At 31.3% G+C, this 18,624-nt stretch overlaps 3 protein-coding genes across 4 annotated transcripts; 1 reads left to right on the top strand and 2 right to left on the bottom strand.

Moving 5' to 3' along the window:
- Positions 1–1,258: 1,258 nt before the first annotated feature.
- Positions 1,259–3,995, bottom strand: LOC137834937 (mediator of RNA polymerase II transcription subunit 22a). The gene is made up of 3 exons (XM_068643186.2): positions 3,708–3,995; positions 2,121–2,186; positions 1,259–1,759 (listed from the first exon to the last, which is right to left on the bottom strand). The coding sequence occupies exons 1-3, from the start codon at positions 3,876–3,878 to the stop codon at positions 1,520–1,522; spliced, it is 477 nt and encodes a 158-aa protein (XP_068499287.1). The 5' UTR covers positions 3,879–3,995; the 3' UTR covers positions 1,259–1,519.
- Positions 3,996–6,255: 2,260 nt separating this feature from the next.
- On the top strand, positions 6,256–9,097 carry LOC137834936 (nitrobindin heme-binding domain protein). 2 transcript variants are annotated; one of them, XM_068643184.2, is made up of 4 exons: positions 6,256–6,576; positions 7,106–7,246; positions 7,910–7,978; positions 8,731–9,097. In XM_068643184.2, the coding sequence occupies exons 1-4, from the start codon at positions 6,400–6,402 to the stop codon at positions 8,848–8,850; spliced, it is 507 nt and encodes a 168-aa protein (XP_068499285.1). In that variant the 5' UTR covers positions 6,256–6,399; the 3' UTR covers positions 8,851–9,097. The 2 variants fall into 2 exon arrangements, with proteins under 2 accessions (XP_068499285.1, XP_068499286.1); XM_068643185.2 differs by having other exon boundaries at positions 6,288–6,576; positions 8,791–9,097.
- A 1,122-nt stretch (positions 9,098–10,219) lies between these two features.
- Positions 10,220–14,549, bottom strand: LOC137834938 (ATP-citrate synthase alpha chain protein 1). Its single transcript, XM_068643187.2, has 13 exons — positions 14,258–14,549; positions 13,994–14,129; positions 12,915–13,091; positions 12,635–12,796; positions 12,448–12,528; positions 12,213–12,264; positions 11,976–12,090; positions 11,753–11,834; positions 11,394–11,489; positions 11,190–11,291; positions 10,903–11,019; positions 10,696–10,812; positions 10,220–10,583 (listed from the first exon to the last, which is right to left on the bottom strand). The coding sequence occupies exons 2-13, from the start codon at positions 14,090–14,092 to the stop codon at positions 10,512–10,514; spliced, it is 1,272 nt and encodes a 423-aa protein (XP_068499288.2). The 5' UTR covers positions 14,093–14,129; positions 14,258–14,549; the 3' UTR covers positions 10,220–10,511.
- Positions 14,550–18,624: the final 4,075 nt, after the last annotated feature.

The raw sequence follows: 18,624 nt of genomic DNA, 5'->3' as shown, positions 1-18,624 counted from the left end.
TCGAGAAAAAAAATTGTGTCCTCCTATCAAATTATATGTATGAATGAATTTATTTTAATTTCAGGTTAATTTTTTATAAGCCTGACCTGATTAAAATTAGTAAATGTTGATTAAATTTTTTATGTTAAAAAATAAATGATAACAAAAATAAATTAATCTAAAGAATATGATGATAGGGGGATTTATAATAGTAATAAAATCCTCTACCATGAATTTATTCTAAAAAATACATTAATAATAGATAAATGAGGATAACATTAACCAGTTCTAAATGTCTTAACTATTGAGAATAACAACACATTTAGAAGTAGGAAATCATTCAATAGCAATGATAATAACAAAAAATGAAACTTGTTTATTTTAAATTTTATTGTACTTAAATTAATTTATTTTAAATATTTATACTTATATTGAATGGTTTTATAATAATAGATTTGTATTGTATAGATGGATATATTAAAATTAGTCTATGTTGATTAAAGTTAATTAATATTAAAAAAAAGTTAAATATAATTTTCCTCCTCACACTATAACATGTATTGAATTTGAGATTTCACTTCATTAATTTAATAAAAATAATTATAATGGACATCAATCTGCAACAAAAATAACAATAATTTTTAAAAAAATAACAATCTTTAAAAATACTAATAATTATCTTTATTTAGAATTAATTATTAGACATTAATTTACAACAACAAATTTTAAAAAAATCTTACAATCTTTCAAAAATACTAACACATATTTCACACAGATGCATTTCACATACATGCAGAACAACTTATTTCAATATGAAAAACTTATTTCAATCTAAAATGTGGAGTTTCTAATATATAAATATTAAAACACAAAGTTTAGATAACTATATAAGGAAAAATCAAATGATTAAATCATCAAACTTGTCACCTAGTGCTTATCAAATTTGTTTAAAACCATATTGGGATACAACTTAATTATATAGAATACAACTTAAATTATAAAGGACATGATCACAGCTTATCCATTTTCGTTTTTTTCTTAAATTTAAAGTTTTAATATTTTAAAAACCTAAAAGACAAAAATAGCAACACACTATATCTTCTATAATTACCATTATATCCTCTATAGTTATTCTTCCTTTCTCTCTCTCTCTCCATTTACTTTGCCTTTAAAGTTTGATATGATAGAAATATCAATGTTTATATCTATATATACAATTTTTTATCATCATATTTTTAACATACAGTTTCTTTAATTTCAATAAAGAAAAGTTATCATATTTCCATCCTAAATGATTTCATATGACAGAAACATGTTACAACAACCACATCATCTGAGATTCCTTGATCATATGAAGTGAAAAATGATTTTGACCCTTTGCTAGTTCTAGTATGCTAATTACATCCATACATTCACTCAAAATGAGTGCTGCTATTTGCTTCCATGTTCTCAGTAAAGAAAGAACAGACTTGAAACCAAAATTAAGAAACTACTATACTGAATAAAGCATGATACGCATACTGCATTTAGAGATTCTTAACTATGGTTGCAGGTTTTGCATGGTCTTCTGTGCAGAAGAAGTATAATGAGATTCAAGTTCTTTTAGGTTAGCAGCCGCTTCCTCCCCAACTCTGGATAAAGCATGATCTGTTTTTTCGGCCAGCTGATTAAATTCAATCCTTCTTTGTTCTACATGATCATTAAGAGAGGCAAATCCTGAAAATATTGCAGTCTGCTTTAGCTCTGATACTAACTTCAACAGAGAATCAGCTGCCTGAACCTGTGTGATAAATCAATATAAAAAATAAGCCGAAAAAAAAGAAAAGATTTCAGTGACTCCAAAACCTTGTCAACTTAACCATACTTAACAAATCTCAGAACAGAACAATGAAAGAAGTAATTTAATAAGGTGAAAAACAAAAACACAAATTATAATTCAATTAACTATGCATTATATATAATAAGAGAGCTAACTGCACCGTGTAATATTTCCAGTGTTCCCAGACACAATCTATCACAAGCAAACTTCTCTCCACAGTAATCCTTAAAATTTTGATGTATGAAATTCAAGTTAAAAAAAAAAATTCTTTACAACCATGCTTGTTCAAAAGCACAAGAATGAACAGAAAAAGCACTCTCACCATCCTAGCAGAATGCATCTCCATCATAAAAGCTTCCTGTGAGTTTCTAACTGGTGGATCATTTACCTGCAAGATTGCATTGTTAAGTACAAATAACAGGAACAAACTTAAAATTATGCTCATAATTTTAGTAAGTTAACATATTGAAGACATTCCTGATTGTTTACCCTGGGATTAGAACCAGGTTTAGGTCAGCTTAAAAACTAAATCATCCATAATCCAAGTAACCCCATGTATGCACAGGGTTGTTGGCACACACCAGTGCGTTAGGAAAGAGTGGATGAATAGTGACTATTAAAGAAAAAAAAAGATCATCTTTGCCAACATCTAAAGGAGAAAATGTAAACAAGCAACTAGTCAATTGGTAGAGACCAGCTCACCATGTTCATGGAATCATAAAATTACAGTCCGGTTATCTTTTTCTTGAAATTGTAATTGAAACATACACAATTTCCTATCCCAAAGGTAAACCAACTTAGAATAAATTTGTTACTGTCTTATCAATATATCATGTTTATCTTATAACTAAACTCCATCCCAACCTCCTAAAAGCCTCCTACTTGGGCTATGGTATGCACAAAAAAAGAATAAAATCATAATAGATCCTCAAGTAATGACATCACCCAAGTTATTTTAAGAGTGTTTTTTAACAGGAGACTCTTCCATAATGAAGTTTTGGTCTCCTTTGGTCATTCCTTAAGTGCAACTTCCCATTATTTCAGCCTCTAAATGAATAAGAATATGTCCGGATAGGCGTTTGAGACAGCCAAACTGGCAATGAGGGTACCAAATGCAATTTACCCTAAAAGGAAAATATTAATATTTGATTGTCTCAAACCAAACTTGTCTTGCTCATAACTACACCCTAGAAGCAACACAACACATCTTCGAGTTGAGAAAGTTTTGCAACAAACTCAATTTCAACATACAAGTTTCTAAACATAAATCACTTTACTTCAAAATCATTTTCAACCAAAGTCGATTTTGTGAAACTAAAATCATCAAAAATTGACACCCTAAATGTTTACCCGAATTCACATTCACATAACGGTGACCAAACCTATCAAACAATCTCTCACCATAATTGGTTTTGAAACAAAAATTCAAACGATTTCTTACCTTAAATTGCATGCCATTAGACAAACAGCTTCACTCATCCTCAATGTCACCCATCACTCTTTCCTTCATTTCTAACCAAGGTTATTAAGAAAATCTGCAACCTTTCTAGGTGTTTCTACTCTCTACAACAGTAAACTACTGCAATTTTAATGACATTGTGATTCTCATGGGCAACCTTAATATCAAGTAACACAAGGAATCTATACAATCAATTTAAAACCTTTATGCTTATCATCTATGCTATTGATCCATATGCCAAGGTGTAACACACAATTAAAATCTCAGACTTATCCTACACATAACTTTTTAAAAAGAAAAACTAAAAATTTGTTTTTTCCATAGTTAACATGAATTAAATTCTTTGGATGAATTGAACATCTTGTTAGCGTGAATTGAACATCTTGTTTGGAAAAACTTCTTAGAAGAGCTTTTAGACAGTAAAATAAGTAGGAAAAAAAAAACAAATACCCTTGCAACATTGACGAGGTGGCTAAAGTTATCAACGATATTGGCAATATCACCTTCGACTCTTTGCAACAAAGTCTTCTGCTTCTGCGCTGCGGCTGAGGCTGCTGCCGCAGTGGGTCCGCTTCCGGCACCGGCGCCACCTCCTAACCCCGCTCCTCCACCTTTGTTCATTCTCTTTCAATTGGTATTTAGTTCTGAGTGTGGCAAAAATGCCTGAGATTTGGGAAGTTGGAAAACCCTCCAACTGTGTCTGATGCTTCTCACTCACTACAAGGTCACAAACTAACTAGGGTTAAGATTTTTTTATTGCAATTTCTTTTAGATTGTCTATTAATTTAATATTTTTAAATTTTTAGTTTTTTAAATAGGGATTTTTAAATAGATATTATAAGATTTAATAAGTGTATTGTATTCTATGAAGTTCCGACACTCCTCCTAAATGACGTGTTATATTGGACACCGATACTCGTATTGTATACGTGAAGTGTCAAATTCAAAAAGTATTTGTTAGATTTCTAATAATTTTAGAACGGTTATAACACAATTTTAAAAAGGAAAAATACATTAATTTTTTCAAAATTCAAACTTTATTGTATAAATTGTTATTATGATCATAAAAATAAGAAACAAATTCTTGTGAACTAGTCATGAAAAACATCTTTTTGTTCCAAAAAGTAATTTGAAACATACTTGTGCACATAAATCTTTATTGTCAATTTATATAATTCATAATTATATAATATATAGATCTGTGTCCCCGTATTCTACATGTTAAAAATTTTACTTATCTCCGTATCCATGTCCGTGTCGTATCAATGTCCGTGAGTATCTGTGCTATATAGATCGTATCTAAAGACTTAAAAATAAAATTGAGAGTGCATTGAGATATCGTGGCAAAATGTAAAATCTAAACCATCGAATAAACATGTATAATTTTGTAGATGATTGTAAATTTATACAATTAAATAAATTATTTTATTATTTTATATAATTTATCATAACTTCAATTTATGAAATAATTTTATTATTATTGGTTAATTTTAAAAAAATAAATTTAGTATACGAAATTTATAATTTTATATAGTTATTATATAATAATTTTAAATTTAGTATATAACTATGTAACTTATATATGATGTACAATTTATAATTATATAAATTTATAATATATTTTAAATTATATAGTAAACTAAAATTAGTTTTTATTTATAGTTGTCTAAGATATGTTGTATTCAATATTTTTTTTCTTACATATATGAAAAAATAAAGAAGGTTTTAATTATATATTCAAAAAAATTCACAAATCTATGGCCAATCAACAATAACAAGCAAATTACAGATTTGTAAGTCTTTTAAGAAGGAGAAATTATTATTCACAACTATTATAGAGTCGCGCTGATATATAACGAATTAGTAAGTGTTGGTAAGTATATAACGAATTATGTAATACAATTTGATAAGTCAAGGACAATTTTATCATTTTTTTAGAAAAAATAAAAATTAGATAAATAAAATTAATTTTTTTAATTGAAATAGAAAGGTTTTCGTGATTTTATCCTAAACTAACGAGAATGTTTAAGTTTTTTTTTTTTAAAAAACAAGCTAATTTAGGATTCAATTTTTTCATAAAATTCGGAGGTTGATTTTTGTTTCATTTGTTTGATTGGATTTTGGTTTTGATATTTAGAATTTTGGCATCTCCGATTGAGTGTCATTAATTTTTTATTTCGTGACACATCACAAAATCGGATATCAATGGCACCCAATCACAACCAAACGAAATCGTAATCAAAACTCAATCAAACTAATCAAACAAAAATAAACCTCTTTTGAAGTCCTAAATCACACCGCAAACAACACTCTAAATTACACAAAAATTCGAATTCAAGTCGCCATCTTCCAAAACCTAAGAACAACTTTTCAGAATGGAATGAAAAAAAAAAACAAATAGAACCACTAATTAGAATTATATTTCGAATTTGTTCACCGCAACATATGGACCCACCCACAGTATAATAAAAAAATCATTTTACATGCCACATCATTGGTTGTAAACTTGGCGCAGCCACGTGACCGTTGTCTGTGTATTGTTACCGAAAATCGAAATAATTACTTGACAACTATCATAGATTTACGCCAATATACAACGAATTACGTGATACTATTTGATGACATGGTTAAGGGACAATTTTGTCATTTCTTGGAAAAACTAGGAATTAGGTAAAGGAATATGGTTTTTTTATTTAAAACAGAAAAAAAACTTCGTGGTTTCGTTATAAACACAGCAAGAAGGTTTAAATTTTTTCGTGTGTGCGAAAAGAAGAACAAAGTAATTTAGGATTCAATTTCTTCATAAAAATAGTAAGAAATATATAATTATTTGTAGACACAAATTAAATTTGAAGATTTAAATACTTATAAGTAATTAATTTTATTTTAAAAAATGTGTATAATATTTATGATAAAATTTTAACTTATTATTTTATAAAATAAAATAATATATATTATAGATTTAGTTTAATTACTTCCGAATTGCAAATTTGCAATTACCAAGTTTAGAACAGCTATCATCGTCTTCGTAAACACAGAACAAAATAACACACAAGTCAAATCACAACAATAAATCCAAATGGCCTCATGTTGGTTTCCAGAATAATAGGTTCATATACACATTTTCCAAAGAAAAACAAAAATGGATGCTAGAGAGGAGTCTCCGGCGCCGGCAACATCACCGCCCGTGATACACCCGGCGGTGGTACCACTCTCCTTCCTTCTGGGCACTTGGAGGGGCCAAGGAGAAGGAGGCTTCCCCACTATAAATTCCTTCTCCTATGGCGAAGAGCTTATCTTCTCCCATTCCCCCAACAAGGTTTTCCTGCCTCTTTCTCCATAAACACTATCTGGGTCTCTTGAAGTTCTCTTTTTTCTTACTGGGTTGTTTTTCCTTTTTAAGAATTTCATTTTGATACACCATAGTTTACATGGTCAATCAATTCAAAATTCTTCCACCACTCAAAGTAAATCAACTGGTACGAGGTTTTTTCAGTTTATCCAGTTGTCTTAGTTCAGATCCTGAATATGCAGGAAGAATTTCGCCCTTTATATCTGACTAGTAAGATTGTTTATTGTAAAATACAATGGTGACTCTAGCAAAGAAAATATAAAGGTTATCCAAAACATGATGTTTAAAGTGATTATTACAGAAAAGTAATTAACTTTTAATTATATGGCAATAACTATTGGATTACATTATTTGTGTTTTTCAATTACATTTTTTTTAACCGTTTATGATGATATGTGTTGAGGACTTCAGTTTAACTCATCTTGTCTCTCTTTTTTGTGTGTGGTTGTGCACTGATTTTGTTTATTTGGTTTGGTTGTGTTTGAAATGGGTGTAGCCTGTGATAGGGTACACTCAGAAGACATGGAAACTCAGCTCTGGAGAGCCTATGCACGGTGAGAGTGGATACTGGCGTCCTAAACCTGATGGCACCATTGAAGTTGTGATTGCCCAAAGCAATGGTCTTGTGGAAGTTCAGGTACTATTTTTCAGTTTGATTTGGTTTTTGTCACGGATACTCTGTTTGACCAATTGGTTTCATACTGGTGTCTGTATAGTCTGTATGCTTTAGGAATGATGGGTTTAGAAGCTCCATGGACTCTTAATTTGCATAACTTCAGTTTAAATTTTGAATAAAAAAGTTAGTGACTTGATTAATTTTTGCTAAATTATTACCCTTTGGATCAACCTAAATCCTTGAATTTATTTGTTACTTGTCAAACTATAACAAGCACATGTTTATTATTTTGTATTTTGCTCCAAATAAACTCTATGGCAAAACAGTCCACTTCTTCTGCTACATTTTTAGTCCCAATTTTCCTAACATTGCATTCAATCCATTGTAGCCAGCTGCTTGCAAGAGTGATATTGCAATTGCATAAAGTTCTTTCTATGTGCATTGATGCACAAGTAAAGCAATGCGTTATCTATATACTGTTTATGTTGTCATGCTGAGATATTCTTCCGAATATATGCCTGGTTTATAGTTTTTTTCCTTTATTTAATTGTTTAAACATAAAAGATCTTGATCATTAAATTGCTTCTAGGTCCACGAGGTTAGTTATTTTCCTGCTTTTCATTTTTTATTCCCTTCTGCTGCCTTTCTCTGCTATTAACGTGGCATTTGATTTTGTGCTTCCAGAAAGGGATATACAGCTTTGAAGAGAATGTGATACAACTTCAGAGTGAAATGGTGGGGAATGCTTCTAAGGTAATCTAAATTAGTATTTCCCAACTGCAATAATACTAATGTTGATCTCTCATGCTTATGTTTGCATTGTTCATCACATACATTACATTCTAGCAATGATTGAATAGCTTCTTTTATGTTACATGTAAAAAACAACCATTTTAGTGGGGCTTCTTCTGATATTATGAATGTGTCAAAAAAATTGTATTGGGAATGTTTCTAAAGAATTTTTTTTACATCATCTATGAGGATTATGCTTTTTATGTGATGAACAAGGATTGACTTATAACATGGAATATAGTTCAAATGGAAAATTAAAAAGAACAAAAATAAATAAATTAAAAATTAGTAGTTGTCAAGGGCTTGGGCCCGATTTTAGAATGAGGGAAAATTACTCACTTAGTTAAAGAGAACATAAAAGAAAAAATGTTAAGGAAATTTCTCATACTTATTTAGAACAAAAGAAAAATCTTATTTATAGCTATGGCCTCAACAACATTAGGTCCAATCCTAAAAAAGTAAAATAAAACAATAGAATATGAACTTGCAAGTAGAGTGCAGGGGCCTCAATAGATATATGTTTCATCCAAAAATGCTTATGCTTATGCATAATGTGTAATATGTTTGACAAAATGAATAAAAAACAAATAAAATTATTCAAAATTCATGCTTAAACAATGCATTATGCTATTAACCCCAACTAAAACAACATTTAATAGTGGACTAAAATGTTTCTCATCACTATCTAAAATACTTCATTCCACTCTACCCAGGTTAAAGAGATAAGAAGATGTTTTCAGCTGGTTGATGGGGTTCTTTGTTATGATGTTCAGATGGCTACCAACACAGTAACTCTTCAACCACACTTGAAAGCAACACTGAAGAAGCTCTAAAGCAGTCACCACATCTAGTTGTTTGCAGAGGGATGCACATTAGCATTGTAAAACCACCAAATCTTTTTTTAACAACAATTTAGACTACCCTGGTAATTCTCTGTTAATTAGAAAAATGAGCTCTTTCACTACCTGCACACATGGTGTTCAAAACTCTTGTACACAAGATTTGCAAGACCTAAAGTTTGAAGAATCTGACATCACTTAATTTTATTGGATGTACATCATAATTTATGCTTGATTTTAATCTCTTTTTTGAAGCTATTGTCATGCTTAAATTAATAACATGTTATCCTCAAATTGAAACTATATTTCTGATTTAAACTCTACTGAATTTGATGAACCAGCAGCAAAAGGAATTGCTCATTCTAACCCCCAAACTTCTGTAGGTTTTTCTAAACTTTTTAGTTTAGTTCAAATGGTGTGCAACCATCAGCATTAAATTTATAGTTCTCTATATCACTCGGGAATCTACATGCATGATAATAGATATAAGTTATATTTGGGCAATTTATTTGCTTGAGAGAAAAATAAATGAAATAACTTTTTTCATAAGTTAAAATTAGTTTATACATGAGTTAAAAGCAAAAGTTTTGAAAAATTGTAGAAAATAATTTTTATAAACTAGTCAGATACATAAGCTAATTTTATTAGTGTTAGAATTTTGGAGAAACTTATGCACAAAGAATTTTTAGAAGAGTAAAATATAAAAGGAATGAAATTTTTTCATGAGTTAAAATTAGTTTATACATAAACTAATTTGTTTAAAAATTATATGGTTTCTCTAAATTCAATTTTTTTTTCTTTTAGAAATTTTCAAAATATGTTCTTAACAAGCTGTTATGTTATATGATTTAAATTGCACTAAACATTTCCTTGTGTAAGGAATGTTTAGGTCATAAGATATACCAGCTAGAGAAGTAGTACCCATCCACTGAGTGTGGGGACACATGTGGTAGACTAAAAACAAACTACTCCAAATTAATGTTTATCATGTTTGAAATTTCTTTTACACATTTTTAGTTTTGATTCTTTTAAAGCTTTGTTATAAGGAGTTGGTGGGTATATTGTCAACCACTGTTCTTCTGAAATAACTCAAGCATGCATTTTTCTTTCTTCAAAAGAATTTGAATAAGCTTTTATACTGATGGTAAAACACAAAAAGTAGAATGACAAATTTCAACATCATCCACATTGGAAATTGTTTAACTATTTTTCATGAGTTTCTTTATTGATAAAATATTATTCTAATATGTTATATATGAGTTTGAATTACTTAAAAATTGAAGAGGGACTTGCATTTTACTCATAATTGCATATATGTAAACAAGCTTGCTGAGATTCAAGCGGAAATTGAAGTTAGCAAAAGTGGAAAGAAAACCAATTTAGTTAATGAAAGTAAATCTGGAGAACCATGACATAACATAAAACAATTACACCTGTACCATTTCATGGTGTCACTAATGTACTATCAGAATTCTAGAAGATACAAAACACTCTTGCCCACTTTATTAGATGACTAATTTATAACGGCCTACACTCTTAACTCACCAAAGTAATCATTTCTTAAAGTTGGACAGAGAACTAGGAATCAACAATCTCTTCAAACCAGCCATGACAATACTTGTAAAAGAAGTTCATACAGGCCTAAGAATGGATAATTAAGCAGCAGCAGTGATGTAATGGATTGCCTGTTTGCATATACCAGTCATTGTTGCTTCAGGTCCATAAACCTGCAAAGATACCAAAATATAGATAAGAAAAATTCCCTTTATGAAAAACTATAAGCAACAGTTCAGATGGTTTCTCAATGCAATTAATAAAGGAATCATTTAGTTATATAACCTCAATGGGAATGCCAATCTCCTCTCCAAGGGCCCTCATTTTTGCTAAACCACTCTGGTAGTTGGGACCTCCCCTCCTCACATAGATGTGCATCTTTGCGTCTTTTAGCTTTTGTTCCTGGTTTGTAATAGGCCAGCAATCAATTAACTCTACCGTGAGCAAATTAATATATCATGAGAAAAGCTTCATGATGATATATGTCCTCACCTTCTCCTTCAGAGCACGGATTATGCCGCTGAATGTAGCAGCAACATCAGTAAAGTTAGCTATTCCACCACCTATCACAAGAGCTCGCTTTTGGTCATCAGGATTTGAAGTTGCACACTGCAAAGAGATTTCCGTAGAGAGAAACAATCACTGTATCATGTTACAAAGTAGCATCCATTTGATAAACCATTTTCACACACTCCAAACAAGGAATGGATGATCATGTATCCTATTCATAAATCGATGATAAATATACATCAATAATGTTTGAGATAAGAATTGATTACATCAATCACAACCCTGGCATACTGCAGGACCTCATCTTCCTTGGGTGCACCACTATATTCTGCATAGTTTCCTAGCTCAGGAGCATAACCAAGATCACCTACCTGTTTTAATAAATTAGTATGTAAGAAAGAAGTCTTTTGCTTAATGTTACATTATAATATAGATTAGCATTGAATTTAACATTTAAAGTAATAGAAACACACCGTATCAGCATAGATGACACTAGCACCTCCCCCAGCTACCATTGTCCAAATTCGGCCCTTCGGGTTTAGTACTGTGAATTTTAAAGATGCACTTGTCTGGGAGCAGAAAATAAACAAACAACATAAAATTGTAAAGAAAAATAATTTGTAGTTCCATGAATTCATCACTGCTAGAAGTCATAATACTATGATAAAAGATTAGTACAAGGAGTTCAATTGACCTAAAGATCTGATGACCATGTGTTAATAGTTAACAGTACTTGCTAGGGAGAAAAAAGATTATGAACTGAAGCTTATGGACAAGGCTATGAATGAATTGAATCTGATTGAAGATACAGAAGAAAAGTTCATATGTTCACCTTTTCATCTAATCCATGAATGAAGGCCTCTGTACTACTCATTACCCTTCCAAATGGCAATGGAAATTCGATGTTTCCCCATCTGTAAATAATAATAACATGCATGATTCACTTTTTTTTTACTATGAAACATTATTCAATTATACAAGATGAATTAGACTCCAGAGATATGATATTCATCCTATAAATAACAGTCGATATTCTTTAGAGGAAAGAAACTTACTTCTTGAAGTTCTTGAAAGCAGCAGTGTCATCAAGCTCGCCTCTCATGTCCAGAGGATACGGCTTTCCATTGACCAAAGTGAAAGGATTCATCTCCAAGAAAGTGAAATCCAGGTCTAAGAGAAGACAAATAAAATAGGAAATGAACATGTTTAAAACTGTAACTTTAAATACAACCACAATTAAGTTTTCTTCATAAGCACATCTAATGTTAGTAAAAGCATATTTTGTAATATACCTTGGAATAGAGTGTAAATCACCCTGAGGAATTCCTCAATTTCTCCCCTGATCTGTAAGCATGAATGAAGTACTTATAAATAATTGAAACAAATTTCTTATCAAAAGAAAAATTGAAACAAAATGTCCAGCAACAAAATAGCATGTGATATTCAATCCCATGGTCCTACTGAATAACCAAAAAAGTAAGAAAGTTATCTTCTTAAAAAACTAACAAATTACTAAGATTAACACACCTCCAAGGGAAGGGTTGCAACAAGTGGAGCGATACTCTCAGATGTAAGAGACAGTCCTGTTGGCATAAATACAGTCTTGACCTGAAATATGAACAAAACACTTTGTAGATTATGGGAATTTCAAGGAAGGTGTGAGAAGAATTTACTTCAAGTAATTTATATGTAAGGTAAAAATGACTGTTGGTACCTTATCCCAGTTCTCCTCAATTTCAATTCCTCCACATTCAGAAAAGCTTATACTGTTCCCTAGTCTCTCCGAGACAATGTTAAGATAAAACTCCTCATTGTGTGGGATAAAAGGTTCAACAATGAAAGTTGTTATGGGCCCTTTGCATCCACTTATCTCAGCCTAGATCATCAAGAAAGATATGAACAAACAATTAAAGAGATAGAATGTTCAAAGAAAAGGTGATTAAGAAAAGGGAAAATAAACTAAGGTTTGGGAGGACAGAAGGCAAAAAGAACACCTCTTTGCCTAGAAGCTCTTTCACAAAAGAAGAAACTTCTGCCAAATCCAAATTCAAGGCAACCAAACCACTTTTGCCACGCTTTCCAAATAGCATGTCGGGTTTCACAACCAATTTTGAAGATAAAAGCCAGGGTTCCTTCTCTGGTAGTTCACTGAAATCAGTGGATTCTGTAACCTGAGGAACAGAACACAACAAATTTATTATTCATGTTTAATATGCATTGCACTGACTGACTATTAAAATACAAATTTCTTTTCCACAAATCAGTTATACATCTTATAGTCTTACTCAGCTTAAAACAGTGATTAAATTCTCAGATTGAAGACACACCATATCAACAGGATTAACAAATTTTAGTTGACAAGGGTTCAGATTAGACCTATTCAGGTATAAACTTATACAAATAATTTGCAAAAGGCATATCATGAGGTAATACCAATCATACTCTATCCTGTTTAAATTTACTCATCTCAAGAAACAAATGTAATACAATAATGACATTGTTTACAATGAGTTACTGTAAGATTTGAAGATTCTAATCAGATTAATGCAGTACAATGAGGTGACCATAGGCAAAGTAAGACTAGTTGGAAGTTCAATCTCGTGAGGCATGCACCAGATTTACCAGCTATCAGTATCTAAGACATAACTCAGTAGGTGTTTGAGATACTACAGTGGCTTCAAATAAACTTAATCTTTGATTTCAATGTGATTATAACCCATCAGAACTTTTAAGGTATAAGATTCACAGCCAAGCCACCATAAACTATTTCAGAAATTGACTTCTTTATTATAAATTATAATACACATGGAGAGTGAAGCTTTCACTCTCTCAACTTCTATGTCTAAGTTAAATTTCAATAGTTTTCTAAATAAATTATCAATAATTAAAAATAACCCTATATATCAATTTAAATTTTACACTATAAATTCGAAACATAATTTATATATATTCAGAAGTGTTCATTCATTGCTATTTTTAATATTATAAAAATAAATATCCATAATGTACAATGTAAGGACTAAAATACTAGTTCAAATTAAAAAAAAAAAAACACCCATAAGATAATGCTTACTTGTGCAGACTTGATGGGCAAGTCTTGGCCAGATATTCTTTTAAAGTGCTCCTTCAACAACCTCTTGGAGTCATATTCTCTTATCTTCTTGCGTGCCATTGCATAACAAACTCACCGCCAAAACCAAATGTCTCCCCTTCAACATAAAACAAGAAAAACCCAGATAAAATCAGCTTAAGGGTCCTTAGAATTCCAATCAAAATCAAATTTTTGGTGCAAAAGAATCACACAGAAAAAATAAACACGAGAAACTGAAGAGCATACTGAAGTGGGTGAAGAGAAAGAAAGGGGATGCAGGTGCCTTTAGAGAGAGAGAAGGATCAATGGAAAAGAAGGTTGGAGAATGGTAGATCCAGTAAAGGGTGAAAAGTTTTGTGGTAGTGTGATGTTGGTGGCTTCATGTTATATATATGACACAAGCTTTGGAGAAAGAACAAAGGAATCATAAAAAAACAAGTACCATGAAAATTCATTTTAACATTGAATCATTTATTTATTTACTATTAAATCAAGAACTCGTGCATCTCACTGTACGAATGGGGGCAAGTATGAAATTAGAACAACACTTGAGTTTTTTAAATTTATTTAGAAAAAAAATTGATTTGTTTTATTTTTTTTTCTCAAATATATTATTAATAAATCAAGAAGTACAATATTATTCATTTTTTTACAAAATTCTACTATGAAATTAGATGAAAATCATATGATTAAAAAAAATCACTTTGGGTTACATGGAGAATGTGCATCTCTCATTGTATTTTCAAATAATTTGTCACGTTTGTTAACTCGTGGATCGCATGGGATGAATGGGCCATGTGAAAAAACTATATTTTATTTCCCATTTTAATTAAAAGAATAAATGGCTATTAAAACTTGATAACAATGATTATTTAAAAAGAAAAAAAGTTAGTTACAACAGTGATTTTCTTACCGTGTAGTGCTAATAAGAATCAAAGTTGTCAGAATTTTTTTTTTAACCAAACTTGAGTTTAAATGCATTTTGTGTAATTACTTACAAATTCCTAGAAAGAATTCCATTTTTGTGGGTGAAAATTTTGCTCAAGAAAAATTCTATCAAGATTTTAGTTTAGATCTTGTGGTTAATTATATTATATATTTTTTTCTAAGTTAGACATTATTATGGAGTTTAAAAAGTTAAAATGAATCTAATAATATTAAGTTCTGTTTGAGAGGAAATTTTCTACAATAGAAAAAAAAAATTCTTATAAGAAAAAATAGTTTATGTATGAGATAAAAAAAAGATTTTGAGAAGATTTCGCGGCTAGTGGTAAATGGTCTACGGATCAAACACGTTGTTTTTATGTTTGATTTCAAAAGTTGAAAATCCTTAGTAACTTGGCGAGTTTAAATTTATTTAGTTGTTGGATGCTTATATAAGATATTTTTGAAATTGTTGTCGTTACGGTTGAAAAAGGTGATAAGCAAAGTTATTGATGTTAGACCATCGACTTTTCTTGAAGGGAGGGGTTTGTTGGATAGTGTACTAGTGGCTAATGAAGTTGCGTTTTCTTTAAAGTTAATTATGAGAAGACCTATGACTCTGTCAGTTGGGAGTTTATATTATATATGTTAGAAAGGGTTGGTTTTTGTGACAAATGGATTCATTGGATTAAGTGTTGCTTAGAATCATCTTCAGTGTCAGTGCTTATGAATGGTAGTCCAATTAAGGAGTTTTTTCCTAAGAAGGGGCCTTATCAAGGTGACCCGTTAGCTCATTTTTTGAAAGTGAAGGATGGCAGTTGAGAAAAACTTGATTGATAGCTTGGAGATTCGAAGGAAGAAAGTGAAGGTAAACATGTTACAGTATGTTGATGATACCTTATTCTTTTCCGAAGCTAACACTAAAAGCGTATTTAATATCAAGGCAACTTCGAACTATTTTGAACTTTGTTCTGTGCTTAAGGTGAATTTTTGAAAAGCAGGATTGGCGGACTAGGGATTAACCAATTAATGCTCCAACATTTTGCGACAATTCTTAATTGCGACATGATGGTAACCCCTTTTGTTTACTTTGGGTATGTTGGTAGGGGGTGCCATAAGAGAGGTGCGTTCTGGGGTGGAGTGATTGAAAGGCTGGAGGCTAGACTGTGCAGTTGGAAAGATAGGTTCCTTTCCTTGGCTAGGAGGATCTGTTTGATTAAGTTTGTACTCTCTTCTATTATGTTATTCTATCTATCTCTATTCAAAATGCCCTTCGTGGTGGCAAACGAGATAGTGAGGATTCAAAGGAATTTCCTATAGGGGTGGGGTTCTGACGGGAGAAAGATCGTTGGGTTTCTTGGAGTAAGTTTTGTGAGCCACACGAGGTTGGTGGTCTCTGAATATTAGACTTAAGGGTATTTAACACGACATTATTAGGAAAATGGATTTATCAGACAGTTTGTGGAAGGAAGTTCCTGAATCCAAATATAGAGGCTGGAGAAGCCTGTGAGAGGGCGTGAAAAATAGTAAGATCTCTCTCTGGTGGAAAGATTTTAAGGAGGGATGGGAAGGAATTTTGAAGATGCTTTCAAGTGGAAGACTGACAATGGAGAGGAAATTTCCTTCTGCGAGGATAGTTGGGCGGGTTGTGGGGCTTTAAAGAATGTCTATTCGAGGGGTTTCTCCCTGAGCTCTTTCAAAGCTCCTAAGGTGACCAAGCTTGAGGTATGGGCTAATGGTGTTTGGAAGTGTCAACTAGTTTGGAGAAGAAGTTTTTTTGAATGGGAAAAACATATGGTGAGTCATTTTTTCCAAGTATTTCAAGGGTTGAGTTTTGACTTAGAAGAGGTGGATAGTTAAGTTCCGAAAGATGGAGAGTTCTTCATGTCTATTTTTCTAGTTCATCATCTCTATTTTTTTTTATCTTTTGTCTCTAATATAACATTTGATAAAGAAACAAAATAGTATGAAATATTTATTATTCTCATTTCTCTTTACGAGTAGTAAGACAGCACACGTCAGCCTCGTTTTAGTCTAAAAAATATATTAAAACATACTTAACAATATAAATATTTAATTAATTCATAGATTAAATTATTATCTTTATATATTGAATTATTTTATTATAATTACTATTTGAAACGTTAATATATCTATATCCTTTAAATAAAATACTAAAAATATGAATATTTTTGTTCCTGCTAGGGAGATGGGACCTAGAGAACTATTGAAGTCTTCTTCTCCTTCCTTCGGTCGGTCAGGTGACTGGGTAGTGAACTGGGGTTCTCCGTCCTCCTGCTTCTCCTTCGGCCCTCGGCCTCGGCTGAACACCGGATGGTGGGGGTACCTGCGAAGGCACTCCGACGCTCAAGTCAGTAAAGCGGGTGGTCAGCTTTCAGAGTGATAAATGACATACCTTACTCCTTGGGATGCGTACTATTTATATTATTCTAGTGGGCCTACCTTGTTGGGCCCATTTATCGAGGTGGACACCTCTTAGGTTTGCATTACCTAATTCTTAATGATAGATTAACTTCACTGATCTTGGTTTGAGCGTTAACTGTAATAGGGGTCGGCCATCGACCAAATCATCATGGCATGGGTCGGCCATCGGCCAAATCATCATGGCATGGGTCGGCCATGTTCCAGTGGTTTCGGTCGTCTCGGCCAAGTCTTCTAAGGTCTCGGCCTCTCGGCCAAGTCTTCTAACGTCTCGGCCTCTCGGCCAAGTCTTCTCAGGTCTCGGCCGTCTCGGCCAAGCCTTCCAAGGTCTCGGCCCTCTCGGCCAAGCCTTCCAAGGTCTCGACCTCTCGGCCAAGTCTTCTCAGGTCTCGGCCTCTCGGCCAAGTCTTCTAAGGTCTCGACCTCTCGGCCTCTCGGCCATACCGGTACAATTTTAAATTACTTTTATTTCAATTTTTAGTTAAAAATATAAATCAAGTTAGAGAAAACGAATTAAAGTAAAGTAATAGATTAAAATATCAATGTAAACCCATTAAATTGCGCCAACCTATCATAGTTTTACTATTGTAATATATAAAAAAAAAAATTCTATAGATATTTTTAGAAAAAATTAAAAATTAAAAAGAAAATTAATTTCTCTAAAAGTCAAAATTATATTTTATGTATAATGTAAACATATACAATAAATAGAGTTTTTTTTATAAGTATTACAACATTCAATGTTTATACTATCTTTTTCCAAAATTCATTGAAAGTTTATTTCAAATAAATTATTAATATAAATTTTTATATTAACTTAAATTTATTTTATTTCTTCAATACATATCAAAATGGATATAATGTGTTTTAAAAATACAAAAATATAAATAATCTAATCTGATATTCTAATATTTTTTTCTAAATAAAATATGACATAAATTACTATATCAACAAAATTTATTAAGTTACACCTATTACAACACCTCCAATAAGTTTTTTATTTCTTATATTTTACCAAAATTATAAAATAAATCATTATAAATTAACAAATGATTTTTTTATTTATGAACTCAAATAAGTGAAATATTTTGTAAGCCTAGTTAAGAACTCAGGTCCTAAATAGAGACACTGAATTCTTACAAAAATGGTGGGTTGAAAAATAAAAAAATAAATGATATATTAGTGGGAGGCATTCAAATACTAAATTCTTATGATAAGAAATTCCATCAAATACATGCAACATAACA

Source organism: Phaseolus vulgaris, chromosome 5 (assembly GCF_051622355.1).
Source record: "Phaseolus vulgaris cultivar YP4 chromosome 5, ASM5162235v1, whole genome shotgun sequence".
NCBI classification, from domain to species: Eukaryota; Viridiplantae; Streptophyta; class Magnoliopsida; order Fabales; family Fabaceae; genus Phaseolus; species Phaseolus vulgaris.
This window is presented reverse-complemented; position numbering and strand designations above follow the sequence as displayed.